The sequence below is a fragment of the Euleptes europaea genome, chromosome 1, assembly GCF_029931775.1.
Source record: "Euleptes europaea isolate rEulEur1 chromosome 1, rEulEur1.hap1, whole genome shotgun sequence".
NCBI classification, from domain to species: domain Eukaryota; kingdom Metazoa; phylum Chordata; class Lepidosauria; order Squamata; family Sphaerodactylidae; genus Euleptes; species Euleptes europaea.
The window spans coordinates 166,522,457-166,546,957 of record NC_079312.1 but is presented as its reverse complement, the minus strand read 5'-3'; the positions used below and the strand labels follow the sequence as shown (position 1 = coordinate 166,546,957).

The 24,501-nt window shown below is 47.8% G+C and overlaps 1 protein-coding gene across 2 annotated transcripts in view; it reads left to right on the top strand.

Annotated features, from left to right (window-relative positions):
- Nucleotides 1-24,501, top strand: part of RARG (retinoic acid receptor gamma) — a 105,628-nt gene that overhangs the window by 72,639 nt on the left and 8,488 nt on the right. For both annotated transcript variants that reach the window (XM_056859947.1, XM_056859948.1), the window contains exons 2-6: nucleotides 10,051-10,199; nucleotides 13,106-13,247; nucleotides 22,131-22,291; nucleotides 22,581-22,757; nucleotides 24,236-24,440. In XM_056859947.1, coding sequence (XP_056715925.1) covers nucleotides 10,051-10,199; nucleotides 13,106-13,247; nucleotides 22,131-22,291; nucleotides 22,581-22,757; nucleotides 24,236-24,440 — 834 coding nt within the window. The remainder of the gene's footprint in view (nucleotides 1-10,050; nucleotides 10,200-13,105; nucleotides 13,248-22,130; nucleotides 22,292-22,580; nucleotides 22,758-24,235; nucleotides 24,441-24,501) is intronic.

The window sequence follows — 24,501 nt, the reverse complement described above, 5'->3', positions numbered from 1 at the left end:
CAGGCACACCCCGATCCCAAAGCTTGAGACCTGCCCCTCCTGGCCAGTTTTGCTCAGACCGCTACAGTGAGATGGGCTCGCCTGAGGGACAAGGAAAGAATCCATTGGGCTTGAACCCCAGCTCCGTTTGATCCAAGTTCCGCTTGGAATTTTTATTTTAATTCAAGAGTTCCCTGAAGAGGCATCCATTGGCAGTAGTTGCCTAGAGAACATCCTTCCACAAAGACCGCATCTTCTGCGATGTGTGAGTCACTGCCAGAAAGAATAACAGTCCCTAGCATGAATGCTGGGGCCGTCTAGCGGATCCGAGGTTGAGATGGGGAGACGTGGGTTTGCATATAGCAACAACAAAAGGGGGGGGAAACCTTAACCCTAAAAAAACCTAAAATAAGGGACCCAAAAGTTAAGGAATCAACATGAAATCACGGGCTAATATTGATACAAGTGATTTTGTGAATAATATATAAAAAATTTAATACAAACACCAAAAGACAGTCATGCTAGGAAAAGTTGAGGGCAGCAGGAAAAGAGGAAGACCCACAAGAGATGGATTGACTCAATAAAGGAAGCCACAGCCTTCAATTTGCAAGATCTGAGCAAGGCTGTCAAGGATAGGACATTTTGGAGGACTTTCATTCATAGGGTCGCCATGAGTCGGGAGCGACTTGACGGCACTTAACACACACAACATATAAAAAAATTAATACAAACACAAAATTAATGTAAATGTAAACCACTTGTATGTAGCCCTGTTCCAGCCTCTATGTATCTGTGCTGAACATGCCAAATAAACACAGAAACACAAAATTACAACAGAGTGACAATATACCCAAACAGTATCACAGCTCAAACCATACGCGTTTCGGCTGTGAAGCCTCCTTCAGTTGTCCGAATAAAAGTGACCTGGATGGCCCAGGCTAGCCTGATCTCGTCAGATCTCAGAAGCTAAGCAGGGTCAGCCCTGCTTAGTACTTAAATGGGAGACCTCCAAGGAAGTCCAGGGTTGCTGTGCAGAGGAAGGCAATCGCAAACCACCTCTATTGGTCTCTTGCCTTGAAAACCCCATAAGGAGTCGCCATGAGTCGGGTGCTACTTGATGGCACTTTACACACACACACACACACATCACAGCTCAGACCATACGCGTTTCGGCTGCGAAGCCTCCTTCAGTGGTCCGAATAATACAAATTCTATGCCATTTTGAAAGTGCACGTATGTATAAGAAAATTGCAATCCTTGGACTGAGTAAGCTAACGTTTGTAAGTTGTATATCAATATATCTTGACGACTAGGTAGTGTGAAAGGAATACTTCTTTAGGAGCCTAAGATTATAAATGCAACTGGGGATGAAATATACATAAACAAATTTTAGACTATCCAATTTACAAATTTCAGCTTTCTCAGTCTGAGGATTGCAATTTTCTTATACATTCGTGCACTTTGAAAATGGCACGGAATTGTATTATTCAGACCACTGAAGAAGGCTTCACAGCTGAAATGGGTATGGTCTCAGCTGTGATATTGTTTGGGTATATTGTCACACTGTTGTAATTTTGTGTTTTTTACGTTTATTTGGCATGTTCAGCACAGATACATAGAGGCTAGAACAGGGCTACATACAAGTGGTTCATATTTACATTAATTTTGTGTCTGATTTAAATTTATTATATATTATTCACAAAATCACTTGTATCAATATTAGCCCATGATTTCATGTTGATGTGGGTTTGCATCCCAGCTTAGCTCTGGATGGGGGCCACTACCTTTCAGATTCAGCTTTCCGCTGCCTGAATGGGAACACTGATGCCTGGCCTAACGAATTTATTACACATGTGAATAAGGATTGTAAGGCCCATGGGATACCAGCAGTATTCTGTAAATACTCATGAATGAAACGCAGGGAGAATCCAGTGAAAAAGTAACTTTAAGATCAGAATGAAACATCTAGAGATGAGCCAATGCTCCTTATTTCTTTTCTTTTAATCCATTGACATTTTGTCTATTTCAGTTTGCTTTTGGTTGGGTAGATTTGCTTGTATTTGCATACATGTTGTCTGATTTTTTTACATTCACAATTTATATCGGAAAGCTGGTTTTCGCCAAAGGCCGTTTACAGTTGGCCACATAGAAGAAAAAGATAATAAAAGAGTTTAAAACTACAAACCCCTCAAACATAAAAAAATAACAGTATTAAATCAATAGAGCCTGAATTTCCTGAATGTTGAGAACAAGGGGTAGTTTAAAAACAGTGTTTAAAAAACACTTTCATTCTATTCCATTCCAGCAGATTTTCTTGCTTCAGACACCCTGTTTGCAGGCTGGAATCAAACTCTGAGATTGGATATTTAATCAAGACACCTTGGTAGACTGGCAAATGATATCAAGTTCTACCTTTTCCTGGTAATGAAAAGGACCACAAAAGAGCATCCTGTTTGACTGATATCACAATTTAGATGTATGAAGTACATCCTTTATGTGTTTGTAATAAAGACTTATATTTGTATATGTGTAATGGAGATTTATATACGTGTAATGTGCTAATAATGTTGAAAAATGCATACTGTTTACAGAGAAATTTTGGTGCCAGGAAGCAGCAGAATTTACAAAGATGAGGACTTATAGGTTTGATTAGCACCAGGGAAACATGGATTTTCAGCTTGAAAACAGAGATGAGACGTTCAAAATCGTCCCTAATTAAAAGATGTGGCTGAAATGGAAGTAAAGAAGTTAGTATTGATAAGCTCTGTTTCAAAGGGAGTGTGAATGGCCATGTTAGAGCTAATTCATGCATTACCACTTGGTTATTGCAACATCAAGGGAACTTGAAAGCTTGAAAACTGCCCTTAGAGAGCCAGCACCATAGAGCTCTAACACCACTTCACAGCACATCACACAATGGGTTGGATCCAACTCACTTTTCTGCTGGCAAAAAGAGGGGTCTTCTTTGACCACCAAAAAAGGCTGTGCTGGGCCAGTCACCTCACTCAGCCTAACCTACCTCACAGGGTCGTTGTGAGGATAAAATGGAGGAGAGGGAAATGATGTAAAGCTGCTTTGGATCCTGGCTGGGGAGAAAGGCAGGGTATAAATGAAATTGAGTGGAAACGCTGGCTAGATCTAACCCGGTATTTTTTTTACTGAGCCCTGGCTTGGATATCCCAGGCTAGCCCGATCTCATCAGGTCTTGGAAGCTAAGCAAGGTCGACCCTGGTTAGTATTTGGATGGGAGACTGCCAAGGAAGTCCAGGGTTGCTACTCAGAGGCAGGTAATGGCAAACCATTGCTGAATGTCTCTTGCCTGAAAACCCTACTGCAGTGGTCCCCAAAGTGGGCAGTACCACCCCCTGGGGGGCGATGGGATTACCTAGGGGGGCACTAAGAGGCAAGAGGGCAGCAGGGGGGCGCTAGAGGTGGGCCCCTTCAACTGTTGTTTTCAAATTTACAATAGATCAAGCTATGGTACCAGGCTGGCAAATTTGATGGAAACTAGCAGATTTTTTTTCCAGACTTCGAAGAGCTGGTACCACCGGATCAAGTTCATCAGTTTTGTTGAATAAATTTCAACTTAAAAGTTTTAATTTGACTTTGAAGAGTTGTACAATTAATTGTTACTGTTTTGAAATCTTATTGTTATTGTCTTCTTTAGTGAGTCATGCAAACCGCTATTTTGAATAATGCTTTTTATAGGATAGGGTAGGGGGGCGCTGGGGTTGAGTTTGTGGGACCAAGGGGGCGGAAGCCCGAAAAGTTTGGGGAAAAACTGCCCTACAAGGTTGCCATAAGTTGGCTGTCACTTGACGGCAAATATCTATCTATCTATCTATCTATCTATCTATCTATCTATCTATCTATCTATCTATCTATCTATCTATCTGTGGGATTGGTTGGAAGTTGTCAAATGCTGAGATGGTGGAGGGATGCTTGCGTGAGTCAGCCACTTGTTGCCCAGGATCACACAGTGAGATACAGCACTGCAGTCCTCTTCACTGTGTCTTTTATAGCCAACAGGATATATTTCATCAGTCACGACCTGAGTTCAATCCCAACGGAAGTTGGTTTCAGGGAGCCGGCTCAAGGTTGACTCAGCCTTCCATCTTTCCGAGGTCGGTAAAATGAGTACCCAGCTTGCTGGGGGTATCATCATCATCATTCCTTTATTGGCATAAAAACATAATACACAAAGGGTACAAAAGGAATGGAGATATTGAAAAGTGCCCTTTATGGCTTGCTGGGGGTAAAGGGAAGATGACTGGGGAAGGCACTGGCAAACCACCCCGAAACAAAGTCTGCCTAGTAAACGTTGGGCTGTGACATCACCCCATGGGTCAGGAATGACCCAGTGCTTGCACAGGGGACCAACTTTACCTTTTACCCTTTGATGTGGGGGCACTCGTCTTTCCCCTGCTAGGGGAGAGGGAATGTGGGGAAAGGGTTGCATCTGTGAGCATCTTGCCCCCTCGCATTATCACTTTGGGTCGACCTAATCTTAAAACGGGACGTGGAATGGTATCGTATAAGTCTGATCTCGTCAGATCTCGGAAATTAAGCTGTCTCGGTACTTGGAAAGGGGACCTCCAAGATAGACTCTGCAGGGGAAGGAGATGGTGAACCACCTCTGCTTCTCCCTTGCACTGGAAACCCCACCGGGGTCGCGATAAGTCGACTGCGACTTGGCGGCACTTTAAACACACACAACCTTAAAACGGTTAAGCGCTTATGAATGTATATCCTCGAAAATGTGTTTAATTCCAAACGTCACCCGTGCATAATCCCCGCGTTGCTTCAATTGTAAATGCAGGAGAAGTTTGTTTAGCTAACAGGCCAGAAGAGCCAGGGAGCTGATGGAATGGAAGAACCCTCACTTAAACTGGAAGGGGGGAATTCCAGTCAGCAGCTGACGCTGTTGATCAGCTGTTAGGTGATAACAGCAAACAGCTGGTTGGTGCTGTGGACTCTGTCCCCACCAAAGAGATGGTCAGTGTAAGAATGGGGGAACACGGAGATTTCCTCTCCTGGTGAGAAAACAGTACTGTTATACATGACCAAATCACTTGGACAGGACTGGGGAAATGTTCCTAGAAACCTGAATTACATCTTTAGATTCTGCGTAGACCCAGAATGTACCAAGCATTTCGAAGCCTGGGTAACCGAGAACCTGGGGGTCCCTCCCTGCACCCAGGCTGGGTGAAAATTGTTCTAACAATTCCTATTCAGAACATGTCCCATAACCGTGGAATCTGGGGCATGTACACACTTCTAAAGATATTTTTGTGGATCCACAACTAGAGATGTAAAGGGGGGGCATGTTGATACATGTTCTGCTGCAGTTATAATAATTTATGGAGTACAGGCGTGTCCTTTTCCACCCCCACCCCTGCCATGGAGTTCGGGGAGAAGACGAGGGAGTGTGAACAAAGCTAGATCTTTGCATTTCTCCTTTTTCTTTCTCCTTTCTATTGACAACTTCAGCTCTGAGCAAGGCTTTACTGCCTACTGACACCATCATTCCACTCCATAATTGTTTTGAGGGAGGATTTTAGAGTTAAATCATCGATACATACTTTTCCTCCTTTTGTGTGTGTGCACATGCGCACATGTGTGACGCCCCAATGTTTAACATGCCGAAGGGCACAGGCTCAATTGCTACCATCTCCATTCCAAAAGTTCTTGGAGGCAGCAGAGCAGGGAAAGAGACTTTGGAGAGCTGCTACCATTCAGGATAGGCAATACCAGACTAGATGAGTCGTAGGATCAGGAGTGTCAAGGGTGACAGATGAGAACCTTAATTTTTTTTTCTTTTTGCTGATCGATACATACACATAGATAGAGCCAACTTCGCTCCTTTGTAAACGTTTCTATTTTAAAAACTTAGATTTGTATAGAATCTTCCTTGCTGGCATCTAGAACGCTTACTCCGCAATTTCTCTAGCTTCTGAGATTTCAGCACACTTGGCTGCTTATCTCTGCTGCCACTTGGGCTAGAAACCTGTCCTTTTTAATAATAATAATAATAATATTAATAATAATAATAATGACTCTGAGATCTTAAAGAACCTGACTTGCGAGAAGAGTTGGTTTTTATACCCCGCTTTTCTCCACCTTTAAGGAGTCTCAAAGCGGCTTACCATCACCGTCCCTTCCTCTCCCCGCAACAGACACCTTGTGAGGTAGGTGAGGCTGAGAGAATTCAGAGAGAACCGCGACTGGCCCAAGGTCACCCAGCAGGCTTCATGTGGAGGAGCGGGGCATCGAACCCGGTTCTCCAGATTAGAGTCCATCGCTCTTAACCACTACACTATGCTGGCTCTCTGCCTGTCTGGGAAGAAGAGGACGATGATTCTGGTGCTGGTTAACGGAACAGCTGTTTGCAGCGCTGGTGTTTTGCCCCAGGCTGCCTGCATTGGCTTGTTTATTGCAGAGTCATTTAGAAAAGTGTTCTCCTCCCCCCCACCCATGCAGACATGAGCTGTTATTGCCATGGAGCACTGGATGTTTATGGGAAGGTTATTTATGGGGTCCCTTGATACTCTGCCAACATCCCTGACCTGGATGGCCCAGGCTAGCCTGATCTCGTCAGATCTCAGAAGCTAAGCAGGGTCAGCCTTGCTTAGTACTTGGATGGGAGACCTCCAAGGAATACCAGGCTCACTATGCAGAGGAAGGCAATGGCAAACCACTTCTATTGGTCTCTTGCCTTGAAAACCCTACTGGGTCGCCATAAGTCAGCTGTGACTTGACCACTCTTTACACACGCATGTTTGTGGGGTAGGGATGCTGGGTTTGTGTATCTGCGGGTCTCTCCTAAGTATTGGGCATGAGAGAAAGGTTGAGGGAGCTAGGTTTGTTTAGCCTGGAGAGGAGAAGACTGAGGGGTGATATAACCATCTTCAAGTACTTGAAGGGCTGTCATATAGAGGACGGTGCCGAGTTGTCTTCTGTTGCCCCAGAAGGTCGGATCAGAACCAACGGGTTGAAATTAAATCAAAAAAGTTTCCGTCTAGGCATTAGGAAGAACTTTCTAACAGAGCGGTTCCTCAGTGGAACAGGCTTCCTCGGGAGGTGGTGAGCTCTCTTTCCCTGGAGGTTTTTAAGAAGAGGCTAGATGGCCATCTGTCAGCAATGCTGATTCTATAACCTTAGGCAGCTCATGAGAGGGAGGGCATCTTGGCCATCTTCTGGGCATGGAGTAGGGGTCACTGAGGGTGTGTGGGTGAGGTAGTTGTGAATTTCCTGCATTGTGCAGGGGGTTGGACTAGATGACCCTGGCTGCCCCTTCCAACTCTTATGATTCAGTGACATTGGAGCAGTGGGACCAGAACTGTGGGGGCTAGTTATCGTATGGCAAAGAGGCTGCAAAGTGCCGTTTGGCTTTTGCAAACAAACTTGTGCTGGTGCCAGGCTGGAGAGGTTTTTGCGGACAGAGGAAAGATAAAAAGTGGAGCTGGGCGGTGTGTGGAGGTTTGGCCACCCCCTTCCCTCCTGCTCTGGCATTCACAGCATAGGAGCTTTATAGGATGGGGAGAAAAGTTACCTGACCCTCTCCGTGCCCCCCCCCCTTTCCAGGGAAGTTTTCTAACTTGGTCAAGGCGATTCCGTTCCTCCCTCCCCCAGGGAAAGGGATTAAGTTACACAGCTCTGGTAACAATTCCAACCTGTTTGGCCTGGAATGTGGCACTTAAGGGCCTTGTCACAGGAAATTCAGTCTGCGATGAAAGCTAGAATTGCAAACAGTTTTCATGCCTTGCCGGGGTTGGGGTGTGTGTGGGGAAAGCGCTTGTAAGGGGGGGCGAGGGAGACGTGGCCAGGCATTGCGGGTCACGGCGAGGGCAAGAGGCGAGTTGGCGTGCATGTGAGGGCGAAATCTCTAAAGATCACTCCTTCCCACGCCAAAGACCTTATGAGAAAGGCTACCCCTTTATATTGGCTTTCAAAGATGCCCAACACAGCAGCACCACCCCGCCTCAGGTCCAGCTCAGAAGATGGCCTTCCTCCTGCCTCTCATCCCAATACTGGTTGGTTCATTCCTACGACATGCCTTTACCTCATTGTCAGTGCGATCCTATGCAGAGTTACCTGACTCTAAGCCCATTTGGTGGTGGAAGAGAGTGTTACGGATGCCTTGGACCGCCAAAAAAACAAACCAGTGGGTTATAGATCAAATCAAGCCTGAACTGACCCTAGAAGCTAAAATGACTAAACTGAGGCTATCGTATTTTGGTCACATCATGAGACGACAAGAGTCACTAGAAAAGACAGTCATGCTAGGAAAAGTTGAAGGCAGCAGGAAAAGAGGAAGACCCAACAAGAGATGGATTGACTCAATAAAGGAAGCCACAGCCCTCAGTTTGCAAGACCTGAGCAAGGCTGTCAAAGATAGGACATTTTGGAGGACATTGATTCATAGGGTCGCCATGAGTCGGAAGCGACTTGACGGCACTTAACACACACACACACACACACAAGCGCCCATTTATTTCAAAAGGAAGGAGCCCAGTGGTACGGCGTCTGCTTGACATCCAGAAGGTCCTAGGCTTGGTCCCTGGCATCTCCAGTTAAGAAGAAGAAGAGTTGGTTTTTATATGCTGACTTCCTCTACTTTTTCAGGAAAATCAAACTGGCTTACAATCTCCTTCCCTTCCCCTCCCCTCAACAGACCCCTTGTGAGGTAGGCGGGGCTGAGAGAGTTCGGAGAGAACTGTGACTAGCCCAAGGTCACTCAGCAGGCTTCATGTGGAGGAGTGGGGGAACCAACGCAGTTCACCAGATTAGCCTCCACCGCTCATGTGGAGGAGCGGGTAATCAAAACCCAGTCCTCCAGATCAGACTCCGCTGCTCCAAACCACCGCTCTTAACCACTACACCACACTGGCAGCAGCAGCTTTTCCTGTACTTTCTTCTTCCCAAATGTGGTTGAGTTTATGGGACTCTGGGGGGTGCAAGCCCTCCATTCCTCAAATCCAGTGTCAATCAGGGAGAGACCTCTGCCAGCCGGCATCCAATCCCATCTATGCTGGCGACAAGAAAGCCTCCCTTCCTTCAGTAACCCGTGGCTCCCTAAAATTTTGGGCTTCCCCTACAGTGGCCTTTTCCACTCAGGGAGAACAGTAGCTGTGAACCCACCACATAGGGAGCATGTGGGTGCATACTCTTGAGTTGACCTGAGGGGTAGGGGTGGGTGGGGGAAGAGATGGCTTTATGGCCATTGTGGTTTGTTCCTCCGCTGTTATTCAGAGATTGGTTTCCCCCCTTACCATAATCCTTGAGGACTAGAAACCGGTAATAAATAAAGTTCCCTGGCTCCAGCATTTTGAACATAAGCTATCACTTGTAAATTTGAGGGTGGAAGACCCTTACTCTTCTTCTGTAGATCAATGTAGAAAACGTGGCCAAATTGATCTATGCTAGAGATAACGGTTTTTGATGCTCGGAGGACATGTTCTCCACTTGCCCTGGGCCTGTTATCTAAGGGTAATCTTCTTTCCTATCTGGATTCTCTGGTTAGTCCAAAGTTATGTGGAATCTTTATGTGTTCAAAATTTAATTGCCCTTTTTCAAGGGTTTTGCTGGGCCGTATGCCATGGATGCCTTTTTCATGGATGCCTTTTCCATGGATGCCATGGATGCCCTCTTCAGTCAGTGGACTTCTTGGTACATATCCTTTCGCACTCTCCTTATGTATACCAACTCAGGCTAATATGGATTATACCAGGTTTTAACAAATGGTCCTCATTTTCTCGAGCAACTTTGGAGTCCTCTTAGAGGTCTTACCCTCAGCATACTTATTTTGTTGCTCGTTGTTTGGAGGCTGCAGAGAAGAGGCGAAAGGAGGTGTTTTTAGAGATGGGTCTTCTTTAAGTTTTATGGTTTTATTGTTCAAGACCTTGGTCTAAGAACAGGGGGAAAGAAAGAAAAAGAGGACTAGAAATGTACTTTAAAAAAACACACAGAAAACGTGACATTTTCATTCGTTTTACTGATGTTCTCTTTTGTGTACATGTTCAAAGTCCCAGTTTCCGTCTGACAACACCCCCCCCCTTATTCTCTCCGCAGCGGTGGAGACCCAGAGCACAAGTTCGGAGGAGATGGTGCCCAGCTCCCCCTCTCCGCCCCCACCCCCGCGCGTCTATAAACCTTGCTTCGTCTGCAACGACAAATCTTCTGGCTACCATTATGGGGTCAGCTCCTGTGAGGGGTGCAAGGTGAGTAATGCAAGCCTCCCAGCTCCCAGGACAAGAATATGCTTTCCAGATACCTGGCTCTGGCCTCCTCCTAGCCCTACTTGCCAAAAAAATCTCGATTTCAAAGCAGGCTCCGTGCCTGCAACTGTTCCCTCCCGAGAGGGTGTGGCTGGCGACTGCTCCCTCCCCGTCAAAAAATGTTGCAGCAGGAGAATTTCGAGCTGCGAGCCACAGCCCCAAACAGATTATGCAAGCAAAGAAAGAAATGTGCAAAACAAGCCACTGTTTTAGTTCTGTCATTGGCACCACTTGTCGATAGGGTTGCCAACCTTCAGGTGGTGGCTGGAGATCTCCCACTATTCCAACTGATTTCCAGGCGGCAGAGATCAGTTCCCCTGGAGAAGATGGCCACTTTGGCAATTGGACTCTGTGGCATTGAAGTCCCTCCCCTCTCCAAACCACGCCCTCCTCTGGCTCCATCCCCAAAATCTCCAGGTATTTCCCCACCCGGAGATGGCAATCTTACTTTGTAGATCATTAGATTAATAGTTGCAGAATTTGCAGGGGAGGTTTTCCTTTCCTTTTATCCCTTAGAAGCTCCTTGATCTTGAGCAGCATATAATTAGTGTTTGAGGGATATAAGGACTGAAACAAATCTTGCCACTGACAATGTAGCCTTGGGATCCCTATCGCTTAGTAGAAAAGGCATTATGTCAGACACAGAGGCATTAGATTTGTAAGTTAAAAGGGGGGAAATATAATGTAATCGAAGTTCCTCGTAAAAGTGGCATCCCAAAAGGGCATGAGCTAGTGAATCAATAGAGCCAGAAGAGCAAGGACAGGTCCTGTCTGAATATGGTATATTCAGAATTCTGCCCTGCATAACCATAGAGGGGTTAGCATTCAATCTAGCTAAACAAAAAGCTCTAGAAAGACGAGGAGTTGACAAATAATATGTATAAGCATAGGGGAGGTTTTAGTGCTTCTGTGGGGCCGGGCAAAACTCAAGAATGGGGCCCCGGAATAATTCAGGCCGTGAGATAGGAAGGGTGGTCAGCTGAGGGGCAGTGCCCCCCCCCCAAACTGCCCTACAGATGATCCCTCTCCCCCTGCTTCAGGGTAGCATAGGGTTGCCAGCCTCCAGTTGGTGGCTGGAGATCTGCTATTACAACTGACCTCCACCTGGAGAAAACGGCTGCTTTAGCCATTGGACTCTATGGCATCGAGGTCCCTCTCTGCCGCCCTCTCTGCATGCCACCACAAGGGTGGTGGCTGCCCTACTCACCCCAATTTAATGCATAGCTAAATTGTGGAACTCCCTGCCCCAGGATGGGGCGATGGCTGCCAACTTGGAAGGCTTTAAGAAGGGAGTGGATATGTTCATGGAGGAGAGGGCTATCCATGGCTACTAGTCAAAGTGGATACCAGTCATGATGCACACCTATTCTTTCCAGGATCAGAGGAGCATGCCTATTATATTAGGTGCCGTGGAGCACAGGCAGGACGATGCAGCTGCCATCGTCTTGCTTGTGGACTTCCTAGAGGCACCTGGCTGGCCACTGTGTGAACAGGCTGCTGGACTTGACAGACCTTGGTCTGATCCAGCCCAGCCATTCTTATGTCCTTATGTCCTCAAGAGCTGAAGCCAGTTAGAGAGTCTGGACCTTAGACGGACAGATGTTCAGACTCGCTATGAGGCAGGGGTCCCTAACTTTTTTGAACGCATTGGGCATCACAGGGTGGTGGGCACAGCCACAAAATAGTCACTGTGGGGGGTGGAGCCCCTCCCCCATGGGAAGCCCAAGCGCAGAGGACGTGAGGAATAAAGTTTTTAAAAATACACTGCTGAAGCGGAGTGAGGAAGAGAACAAAACCAACACTGCGGTGGCGGCTGCCGCCAAAACAAAGTTATCATAATGTGCACAGCCAATCAGATCCCCAGTGGCCAATCAGAAGCCCCTGCTGGGCAGGAGTCGCACTTGGGCCCACCCACTTTCTAAAAACACTTTGAGGGCGCCAGGAAAGGTGTTGGCGGATGCCACGGGGACCGTGCTGGGGACCCCTGCTATAAGGCAAACCTTTTCTCCTTCATATCTGGCTGGATACCTATGCAGCCAAAGATTCAAAACTGACCTTTCCGCAAGCCTTAAGTTTCACGCCAGTAAGTATTTATAGTAGAGCCAGCGTGGAATAGTGGTTAAGAGCAGTGGTTTGGAGCGGTGGACTCTAACCTGTCGAACTGGGTTGGTTTCCCCACCCCTACACATGAAGCCAGCTGCGTGACCTTGGGCTAGTCACAGCTCTCTCTGAACTCTGTCAGCCCCACCTGCCTCCCAGGGTGTCTGTTGCGGGGAGAGGAAGGGAAGGAGATTGCAAGCTGGTTTGGTTCTACTTAAAAGGAAGAGAAAGTCAGCGTATAAAAGCCAACTCTTCTTCTTCTTCTTCGTCTTCGTCTTCATCGTTGTTTCTTCTTCGTCTTCGTCTTCATCGTCGTTCCTTCTTCTTCTTCTTCTTCTTCTTCTTCTTCTTCTTCTTCTTCTTCTTCCCACCTTTCCTCCAAGGAGCTCCGTGTGGTGTACCTCATTCTCCCTTCCTCCATTTTCTCCTCACAACAATCCTATGAGGCATTACAGGCTGGGAGAGAGTGCCTGGCCCAGCATCACCCAGTGAGCTTCCAAGGCAAAGTGGGGATTTGCACTGAGGTCTCCCACAACCTAGCCTGGCACCCTAACCACCACGCCACATATCTGAAAACCCCCATGGAAAGGTAGAATGATTCCCTCTCCATGCAGATTTGCCAGTGGCCATCTTGTGCTACCATCAGCTCTGGGCGGGAAAGGGGTTGGAGAGACTTCTGCTTGGACCCACCTTTCTCTCTCCTCATCCACCTGCTCACTATCTCTTTCCCTCTTTTTGGGACCCTTCAGGGCTTCTTCCGCCGAAGCATTCAGAAAAACATGGTCTACACCTGCCACCGGGACAAGAACTGCCAGATCAACAAAGTCACCCGCAACCGCTGCCAGTACTGCCGTCTACAGAAGTGCTTTGAGGTTGGCATGTCCAAAGAAGGTGAGTACCTCCTTTGGGGCTTGGATGCGTTTGTTGCATGTGTGTGTATAGTGGTTAAGATTGGCGGGCTCTAATCTGGAGAACCGGGTTGGTTTCCCCACTCCTCTTGGGCTAGTCACAGTTCTGTCTGACCTCCCTCAGCCCCGCCTACCTCACAAGGTGTCTGTTGTAAGGAGAGGAAGGGAAGGCAATTGTAAGCCGGTCTGATTCTCTTTAAATGTTAGAGAAAGTCGGCATATTAAAAAAAAACCTCTTCTTCAGCTTGGTGTAGTAGTTGAGAGCAGTGGTTAGGAGTGGTGGGTTCTAATGTGGAGAACCGGGTTTGATTCCCCGCTCCTCCACATGGGCAGCAGACTCTAATCAGGTGAACCAGATTAGTTTCCCCACTCCTACACATGAAGCCTGCTGGGGGAACTTGGGCTAGTCACAGTTCTCTCCAAACTCTCTCAGCCCCAAGGCGATTGTAAGCCGGTTTGGTTCTCCTTAAAAGGAAGAGAAAGTCGACATATAAAAACCAATTCTTCTTCTTCTTCAGCATGGTGTAGTGGCTAAAAGCGGTGGTTTGGAGCGGTGGACTCTAATCTGGAGATGAGTTAGCATGATCCAATATTGGCTAGTTTTGTCATGCAAGTGCAAAGTACATATGTTATAAGAGTGAATGAATAAATAGCAGAATATGTTATGTCAGAAAATGAGAATAGCATAACATAGGGAAGATTACAAGAGGAAGACAATAAATATTCTGTACTCTCACGCAGTTAAAGTTTGTTTTGGTATACTTTAGATTTTATGTTTGTAACGTGTTGTTTTTGTTTCGTTGTTTTGTATTGTACACTGGTTTGTATTTTTATGGATATGAAATTTTTTAAATAGTTTTAAAAACGATGCAAGTCTCTATCCCTTTTCAAAATGACTTTAAAACAAAGAAAGCTGGGAATTCAATGGAATTAGTAGATCGAAGCGAGAGATAGTTATAACGGTATTGCTCTGTAGTGGTCTTGCAGTTGCCAGTGTGGGATCTGGGAGACCTGGGTTCAAATCCCCTCTTTGCCATGGAAGCTTGCTGGGTGACCTTGGGCCAGTCACACACTCTCAGCCCAACCTACCTCACAGGGTTGTTGTTGTGAGAATAAAATGGAGGAGAGGAGACTTATACAAGCGACCTTGGGTCCTCATTGGGGAGAAAGGTAGGGTATAAATGAAGCAAATAAAATAAGAGCCCGAAAAGCCCTCTGTTGTATGGTGGCTGCAGAGGTTAAAGCCAAGTAAAAAGGCATTTGACGTAGGCAGGACTTTATTTATTTGTTTGTTTCTCACATTTCTAGCCCACCCTTCCTGGCTGAGACCAGGCTCAGAGTGGGTAACAACAGTAAAATCAACACAATATACATATATGTCTATCTTCACACAACGCATAGTTAAATTGTGGAACTCCCTGCCCTAGGATGTGGTGATGGCTGCCAACTAGGAAGGCTTTAAGAGGGGAGTGGACATGTTCTTGGAGGAGAGGGCTATTCATGGATACTAGTCAAAATGGATACTAGTCATGTTGCATACCTATTCTCTCCAAGATCAGAGGAGCATGCCTATTATACTAGGTGCTGTGAAACACAGGCAGGATGCTGCTGCTGCAGTCGGCTTGTTTGGGGGCTTCCTAGAGCCGCCTGTTTGGCCAATGTGTGAACAGACTGCTGGACTTGATGGGCCTTGGTCTGATCCAGCGTGGCCTGTCTTATGTTCCTAACTAAAACACTTAAAACCATAAAATTATTGCATTACATTCTTCTACAACTGCTAAAACCATAAATGGCGCACAAAATTACTACATTCCTGAGATATAAGAAGCAGGCAGGACCCCCTCTAAGCATGGAATACGCAAATCAACACAAAGAAAGAGAGGGGGGAGGTAGACTTTAAAAAACAGGCACCTTCCTGTCCACACAGCATACAAAGGTGTCTTGGCTGTGACCTTTCCAAAAAGATTGCATCAAACCATTTTTGGGAATGATGACATCACAGTAGGGGACGTACCAGAAAGAGAATGATTGGAGGATGATGTCATACAGATACTCCCAAAAAAACCTGCTCTAGTTTGCATGCCAAACTGCGGAAGCAACCCTACTAGTTCCGTTCCAGAGCACTGCGGCCTGTTCAAACATGCAAACCCTTTCTGAACCTGAACCCTTCCTTACTACGCCGCGGCCTGCGTATAACGTGCTCTCTGCATGCTCCGTCATTCTCCGCCGCTACGGGCTGCCTGCTCGATGCACGGGGTAGAGATTCTTTCGGTACCTGATACCAGGTCCCACCAGGTCCCAGGTTGCCGAGCTACAATCGCAGACGCGTCTCCAAGCGCGCGGGCAGGCCCGCTCGGAGCGTCAAAGGGATCTTCGGTTCCTGCGGACTCGGGACCTCCTTGCCCGGCCATCTGCTTTCCGTATCTGGTTTCACCGCGGCATTTTCTTCCATGGTAGCGCTCTTGGATGGATTTCCTCTCGATGGAAAACATTTGGGAAAGGAGAACTGAAAAGAGACCTGAGTTTTTCGAAGAAAGATACATCCGGCGGGAGGCAAAAGACCCCCGCCGTTTTATTTCCCCCGTGGGCACTTTTTAAAAAACCCACGTCGATTTTTTTCTGTCCAAATAAAATGTTTTTCACGTGTTATTCCTTGAAGGCGAAGCGATTCCGCAGGCTCTTCTTCTGGCGAAAAGCCTCGGTTTGCGAGAGGCGCTGGGTTCCTTGCTACACCAGCTTTTGGGGTTGGGGGAGAGAGGGAGGAAAGTTCTCAGCTGTGTTAAGACTGCTGTCAGCTGCCCAGCCTTCTCTGAGACAGAGTGCCTCTCAGCGACTGTTGCTTTTACTCCCGACTGCTCGGCGTGTCTTAGCGGCCCGCCCGGGCCCCCGGCTCACATTAATCACCATCTCTTTAAGAGCCCCTAATTAGGAACGTCTATGGCTCGAAAACCTTGGGCGATTTATTTCCCAAGCCCTGTCACTTTAAAGAGAGAGTCGGGTGGAGAATTGGGGAAAGGTGGGGGGGAGCAGCGGGGAGAATGTTATCCCCGAAGTGGGTTGACGGATGGCCGGAGGGAATTGGGCCAGTGTTCCCTCCTCCCTTTCCCCTCCGTAGCCCTTGTAGACTCAGATGGGATTTGGACCTGGCGGGGCAGGGGGGTAGCGTTGGGAACCCAAGGGCGGAGTAACCAAGGGATTTTTTTTTGGGGGGGGGGAGACGTTCACGCTCTGCCCTCAATTCTTTCCATACAGCCTTCCAGCATCCACCTCTCCTTCACTGGCTATCTTTGCCAGCGTGGTGTGGTGGTTAAGTAGGGTTGTCAGCACTGGGTTGGGAAATATCTGGAGGTTTTTGGGGTGGAGCCTGAAGAGGGCAGAGTTTGGGGCGGGGAGGGACTTCAATGCCATAGAGTCCAAATGCCAAAGCAGCCATTTTCTCCAGGTGAGCAGATCTCTATTGGCTGGAGATCAATTGTAATAGCAGTTGTAAGAGCGGTGGTTTGGCGTGGTGGACTCTGATCTGGAGAACCGGGTTTGATTCCCAGCTCCTCCACGAGCGGTGGAGGCTAATCTGGTGAACCGGGTTGGTTTCCCTGCTCCTACACACGAAGCCAGCTGGGTGACCTTGGGCTAGTCACAGTTCTATTAAGAGCTCTCTCTGCCCCACCTACCTCACAGGGTGTCTGTTGCGGGGAAGGGAAGGCGATTGTAAGCTGGTTTGAGTCTCCCTTAAGTGGTAGAGAAAGTCGGCATATAAAAACCAACTCTTCTTCTTCTTTGTGTCTTAAAAGCGAGGGCTTTACTGTTCATCTGGCTGCCTGGGAAGGTGGTGCGGGGAAATGCTCCGAGGCAGTGGGGCTGTGTTTTTGACACTGCTTGCACGTTATCCGCCCTCCAGAGATCTCGATGGTTCGGCTGGCAGTCTCCTCGCCCCCGCCCCCCCCCAGCATTGTGCTGACTGCGGCTATAAGTGTATATCCTGCCGATTGGCGTATCCTGTTCCCAGATCCCTGGCGCTTTATCCTGGGGGTGAACAGGAAGGGCAGCCAGGGAAGGCTGAGGCCGGGGAGAGTGCACACGCAATGCCGAACGGTCAGAGAGAGAGGAGGGTTTGCGGGGCAGGCCGGTGGGGGGGGGGAGGCGTTGGAGCCACGTTGAGGAAGAAGAGGGAGGTATGAAGTATCTCCCTCCCCGATTCAAACCTGCCTATGCCAACTCCTGAGGAATCACTTAAGCCCTCTGCGGATCCCTTGCCCAAAGGGCCAGGGATCTGCCCCTCTTCTTTTGAGATTTCTGATCCTGGTTGCTTTAGCAGTGCAGCTTGTTCTCCCAACTGTGGTCTGGTTTGTGTAAGCCGATCCGTGGGGCATTGAGGAGAGCACAGTCCCCTCTCAGGGCAGGGGAGTTGGGCCAGATGGCCTTTTGCTACTCTTCCAGGCCTGTGATTCTTCCTGGAAAACCTCGACAAAGGACGGGCCTTGCCTTCCTTCACCACTTACACAAAACCACATCATTTTCCAATGTGTCTGCATTCACAATTCACAAAAGTGAATTAAATCCCCCTTAACTTTCCATAAGTTTGCATTGAAAGAACAGAGAAAGGGTGGAGAGAGAAAGAATCTGGCACTGAACTATGTTTTAACCACTCTGATCTCTCTCTCTCTCTCTCTCTCTCCCTCCCTCCATCCATCCATCCATCCATCCATCCATCCTTTCCTTCTTTCCTTCCTTCCCCCCCTGCCTAACTCCCCAATTGGGACACAAAGCACGTTACCCTTACGACAACAGCCCTGTGAGGTAGGTTAGACGAGGAGACAGTTATTATCTCAGGGTCACCCAGTGAGCTTCCGTGACAGAGTGGAGGATTTGAACCTGGGTTTCCCAGATCTGAGTCTGACACTCTTAACCACTATACCACACTGGCTCTTTTGGTACGACGAATACAAAACGGTAGCTAGTGTGAAGGATAACTAACCTGAGTGTCTGGAATAACTTCCACCCTCTCTTTCTCCACTCTTAATCTGCAACAGGTTAAAAATCTCCACAACACACGCAAGCATTTTTTTAAACTATTCTTTCAACGCTTTTCACCCAAACGGATTTAGTGTACGAAAGGACGATTAAAATATACAGTGAATTTATGTTATCTATTACCAGATACATTTTTACCCTTCAAGGACTTAGGGTGGCACACGTGGTTCTTTTCTCCCTTTTACCCTCACAACAACCCTGTGAGGTAGATTACCCTGAGTGACAGTGACTGGCCTAATTCATGTAGTGAGTTTCCTGGCAAATAGGGGATTCGAACCTGGGTTTCCAGGTCCTAATCCAACCACTATGCCACCGTGTTTCTTCACACTGAAATTGGGGATTGTATGCACACTATGTTATTTATGACATTTGGAGAAGATGAAATGAATGTATACCTAGGAGAGGATAATTCCGTCTGTTCTCCAGCTAAAGCAGAGGTAGGCTGTGGTTAAACCCCCAGTAATCGCCCCATTATCCCCACTTCAGAAACAAATGACAGGATTGTCGGTGATGAGAATGAGCCATAGTCCGTGATCTTGTCTTTTCCCTCCTCCTTCCTTCTCCATGCAGCCCCCAGACTGCAACCCATGCATTCTTCAATAAAACACAGTTTGTTTTGATTCTCAGGATGGGGCTTTTCAACCAACTGCAGCTTGTTTTCCAGCCAGGAATCAACCAAGGCTTAGAACCTGCCTTATAAACAAAGAACACAACCTGACAACACATTGCAGCTTATTGAAGACTTTCTGGTTTGCTAGTTCAGTGCTGTGGGGGTCGGATCCAGCCGGCTTTTTCATCTAGGCTCCCCCAATGCCCTTTCTTATTACAGACCCTGTCCCACGTGGCTTTTATCCAGGCAGGCCCCCTGCGTAGCCTTTTTGGTGGTCGGGGGAAAACCCCTGCTCCCTTTCCCACTAGCTCCTTTTTCCACAGTTGGATGAATCCAACCCAGGATGAAGAAGAAGAGTTCGTTTTTATATGCCGACTTTCTCTACCACTTAAGAAAGAACCAAACCGGCTTACAATCACCTTCCCATCCCCTCCCTACCACAGACGCCCTGTGAAGTAGGTGGGGCTGAGAGAGCTCTAACAGAGCTGTGACTAGCCCAAGGTCACCCAGCTGGCTTCATGTGTAGTTGTGGGGAAACAAATCTAGTTCACCAGATTAGCCTCCGCCGCTCATGTGGAGGAGTGGGGAATCAAACCTGGTTCTCCAGATCAGAGTCCATTGCTCCAAACCACTGCCCTTAACCACTACACCACACCCAGGGTGACTGGGTGAGAAGCAGTCCCCAGAGTCCTGCCGGTGGGTGATGCTCAGCCGGGTAGGATCAGAAGCTGCGCTGGGATGGCTGGCACTCGTGGTTTGGAGGAGCGGTGACCTTGGTTATTGTTATCCCCCAGCCCCTGGTGGGAAAGGGGAAGCAGTCTTTGCTGGGTGGAGTAAGCAACACTGGCCGCTCCCTCCCCGTCCAAGCCCAACAGCTCTGCTACTCTCCATCCGGCTGTCTTGCTTGTTTCTTCCTGTTTGTCTCCGGCTGAGCGCCACTCTCCCGGCCCTTTCGTGACAGCTTGGCACTCACCTCGGGAGGACCCCGATGTCAGTGACGAGGGAATGGGGGAGGCTCGCGATCTGGACGAGATGGCCAACTTTGGATCCATGAGCGAGCTGCTTCTTCTTCCTCTTCTTCTTCCTCTTCTTCTTAAACAGCAGGATGGCAGGGTGGATAGTTGGCTGCAGGCGCAGAGGAGAGCAACGAGGATGATCAGGGGCCTGGAGACCAAGCCCTACGAGGAAAGGCTGAAGGAGTTGGGAATGTTTAGTCTGAAGGAGGTTGATGGGGGGTACATGATTGTTCTCTTTAAGTGTTTGAAAGATTGCCACTTAGAGGAGGGCAGGGAGCTGTTCCTGTTGGCAGCAAAGGATAGGACTCGCAATAATGGGTTTAAATTGTGGGCGGAGAGGTACCGGCTGGATATTAGGGAATTTTTTTTTACTGTAAGAGTTGTTCGACAGTGGAATCGGCTACCTAGGGAGGTGGTGAGCTCCCCCTCACTGGCAGTCTTTAAGCAGAGGCTGGACAAACACTTGTCAGGGATACTCTAGGCTGATCCTGCATTGACCAGAGGGTTGGACTAGATGGCCTGTATGGCCCCTTCCAACTCTATAATTCTGTGATTCTGTTATATGATTCTATGTTTGTAAAAGCGCAGCCAAGGGAGAAAGCACGCTTGTCGATATTCCCTCTGTGGAGCTACCCCAGATACCCATTTAGGGCCAGGCAGTGCGGTTAGGGTAAAACTCATCCGGGACTGGCCTGTTGAGAGCATCCAATTCGCCACCCTTCTCTCTGCTGCCCCCCAGAGGTTATTCCAGGCATGTACTGTTTGGGGCAGCTGCCGGCAGCCCAGTTCTGACTGCTGCATTATCGTAATGACATTACGATAAGGTAGTTGACCCAGGAGCATCAGCAGTAAAGACAAGCAGCTTAGGAGGCTAGACGGGAGGAGAAAAACCAGAGGGCCGGCAAGCGGTTTGTTAATTATTTGGTATACAAGGGGGCCGACCGGCTGTATTTATTGATTTATTGGCATATATTTATACCCCTCTCTTCTCTCCGTAGACTAGGCTTACGACATCATTCTCCCCCCATCCATTTTATCTTCACAACAACCCTGTAAGGAAAGTTAGGTTGTGCCAAGGTCACCCAGCTGTCTCCTATGGCAGAAAGGGGACTTGAACGTGGGTCTCCCCCATGCCCAAATTTGCCTCTGTAACCAATTACACAACACGGGGTCTAGGCAGTGCCGTGTCTGCCAAACCTCGGAAGGGAGCCAGCACCTAATTATGTAATAGATTAACAGGATGTTTTAATGTTCTGCCACACTATCTCGCCGGAAGTCCTATGGTGAAGGGCACTTGGGTGGGTGATGGGTACACCGCACGATAGCTTTCTGAATAGACAGTAAACATAATTGTATTAGTTTAGGATATAATTGTGCGCAATAAGTATTTCTTTGTATTGTTTATTTGGATGTTTTTCTTTTTTGAATGTTATTATTTTTATTTACATACATGTAAAAAATGTTTTTCTTTTTTTTCTCTTTAGTTTTGTATCATTTATCAAAAAATCAATAATATATATATATATATATATTTAAAAAAAGGAAGGGAGTCAGCACCCACTGTGTGGTCTGAGAATGACTTAGCAGAAACCTCTCTTAGTGCTCTCTTCAGCAGAGGCAAACCTGAGCTGTAAGATCATAAGGACTGGGGAGATTGTAGCCGGTCTGGCTCAGGGCCCTGGCGTGTCCTCTCACCTTCCCCCCCACCCACCCTCTGTCTCTTCTCCTTTATCCCTGAGATGCTCCTTGATTCATTGATCTTGAGCAGCATAATTTTAAATCTAATGTTTGAGGGATGTAAGGACTGAAATAAATCTTGCCACTGACAGTGTAGCCTTGGGATCCCTGTCACTTAATAAAAAAGGCATTAAATCAGACACAGAGGCATTAGATTTATATGTTAAAAGGGGAAGGATATAATGTTATCTATGTTCCTCATAAAAGCGGCATTCTAAAAGGGCATGAGCTAATGAATCAATAGAGCCGGAAGAGCAAGGACAGGTTCTTTCTGGGTATGGTATATTCAAAATTCTGCCTTGCATAACCGTAGAAGGGTTTGCATTCAGTCTAGCTAAACAGAAGGCTCTAGAAAGACGAGGAGTTGTCAAATAATAAGTATAAGCGGGCAGAGCACGTGGTGGTGGTATTCCGAAAAACAGATGAACAAACGTGGCGAGCACAGAAAGTAGTGCCGTCTGTCTCCTTTCAGCCGTGAGGAACGACCGCAACAAGAAGAAGAAGGACGTGAAAGAGGAGGTGGTGGTGGAGAGCTATGAGATGACGCCAGAATTGGAAGAGCTGATCCAGAAGGTTAGCAAGGCGCATCAGGAAACCTTCCCCTCGCTCTGCCAGCTGGGCAAATACACCACGGTAAGGACAGCCGGTGCTCTCCATTTTCTGACGGTTCGCCATTGGGGGTGTGTTCGGCAAAGCGGAACCAGAACCCGCCCCCTTAAAAATACCAATTTTTTGGGGGGGTGTTTCCTCCTGAAAAAAATTGTGGCAATTTAAAGGGAGCTGAAAGGCGGATCCTGCATCATACTGAATTTTCCAGCTCCTGTGCAAAAAGAGCGCCAGTATGCAAATGAGCATTTAGGCGTAACTTGCTTGTAACTTTCGGCGTGTCATCTAATGCCAGATCTTTTATCCTCTCCTCCAGAATTCCAGCGCAGACCACAGGGTTCAACTGGACCTAGGGCTATGGGACAAGTTCAGCGAGCTGGCCACCAAATGCATCATCAAAATTGTGGAGTTTGCCAAGCGTCTGCCGGGCTTCACCACCCTCAGCATCGCCGACCAGATCACCTTGCTCAAGGCAGCCTGCCTAGACATCCTGGTGAGGAGATGAACCGCAGCCATCGGTGGGAATTGAGAGGAGGGAGGGTGGGTAAAGGAAGGTTCCTGCGGTTTCAGCCACGTGCCTATTTCAGGTGGGTCCCAGAGGTACATGATGACGCTGAACATGTTTGCATCTAGAAAAGGGAGGGGCTGTGGCTCAGTGGTAGAGCATCTGCTTGGCGTGCAGAAGGTCCCAGGTTCAATCCCCGGCACCTCCAGTTAAAGGGACTAGGCAAGTAGGTGATGTGAAAGACCTCTGCCTGAGACCCTGGAGAACCCCTGCTGGTCTGAGTAGACAATACTGACTTTGATGGACTGAGGGTCTGATTCAGGATAAGGCAGCTTCATGTAGACAGTGCTGGGTGGCAGACCTTCTGGGAACTCTTTGGACCTCGGGGAAGGGTCGTAGCTCAGTGGAAGAGCCTCTGCTTGGCATGCAGAAGATCCCAGGTTCAATCTTCGGCATCTCCCATTAAAAGGATCTGGTAGTAGGTGATGTGAAAGGCCTCTGCTGGAGACCTCGGAGAGCTGCTGCCAGTCCGAGTAGACAATACCGACTTTGATGGACCAAGGGTCTGATTCAGTATAAGGCAGCTTCATGTATGTATGTACGTGTTCATGTATGTGACATTACCTTGAGTGCCTTGGATGGAAGTGGGAAATAAACATAATAAATGCAGTCTCAGTGTCTTGCCTGCGTGGGCCCCACGTCCATGGCTTAGCTGGATATTTTTTACTGTGCTGAATCTTTTGCTGTTCTTATCTCTGGCTAACCTGTGAGGATATTTGGTTGCACAGCGGCAGACGTTTGCTAGCTAGATAATTTATAGATGAGCAGGGATCATACTCAGCCTTCTAAAAACTAGTTTTGCGCGCTTGGCATTGCTTTGTTCCACCTTCCTCTTGGGATTCCTGTTTTTATATATGAACACACACGAAGCTGAATCCGACCTCCATCAGGGTCAGTATTGTCTACTTAGACTGGCAGTGGCTCTCCGGGATCTCAGGCAGAGGTCTTTCACATGACCTCCTTTCCTACTCCCTTTAACTGGAGATGCCGGGGATTGAACCTGGGACCTTATGCATGCCAAGCAGAGGCTCTGCCACTGAGCCATGGGCCCTTTTCCTTTAAAGGATACCGATTGTCTGTTTCAGTATCCCCACCAGCAAGGCCAGAAATCTCTGAGTGTTGCGAAGGATGGAAGGGAAGGCGGGCCTATTATACTCCATAAAATAATCTTCTGCTTGTGTAATGATTCTTTTTAGTAGCCTGGGGGAGCTTGTGGGACATAATTTGGCTGGGTGACTGGTAATTGCTATCTTTGCCTTGACCCTTTCCTTGATTACATTTATTTAATGACAGAAACAAAGCAAAAGATATTGAAAATACAGAAAACAGAATATAATACAAACAAAAGGGTATGGAATAATAACATAACCCTTCCTCCATGACTCCCTTTTCTGTGCCTCTCACAGATGCTCCGTATCTGTACCCGCTACACCCCAGAGCAGGACACTATGACTTTCTCGGATGGGCTGACCCTAAACCGCACCCAGATGCATAACGCCGGATTTGGGCCCCTCACCGACTTGGTCTTTGCCTTCGCCGGGCAGTTGCTGCCTCTTGAAATGGACGACACGGAGACTGGCTTGCTGAGCGCCATCTGCCTTATCTGTGGAGGTAACCACCCCTCTGGCAGCTCTAGCGGGCGTTTGCTTTCCCCTGTGGGCGGGCACGAAGG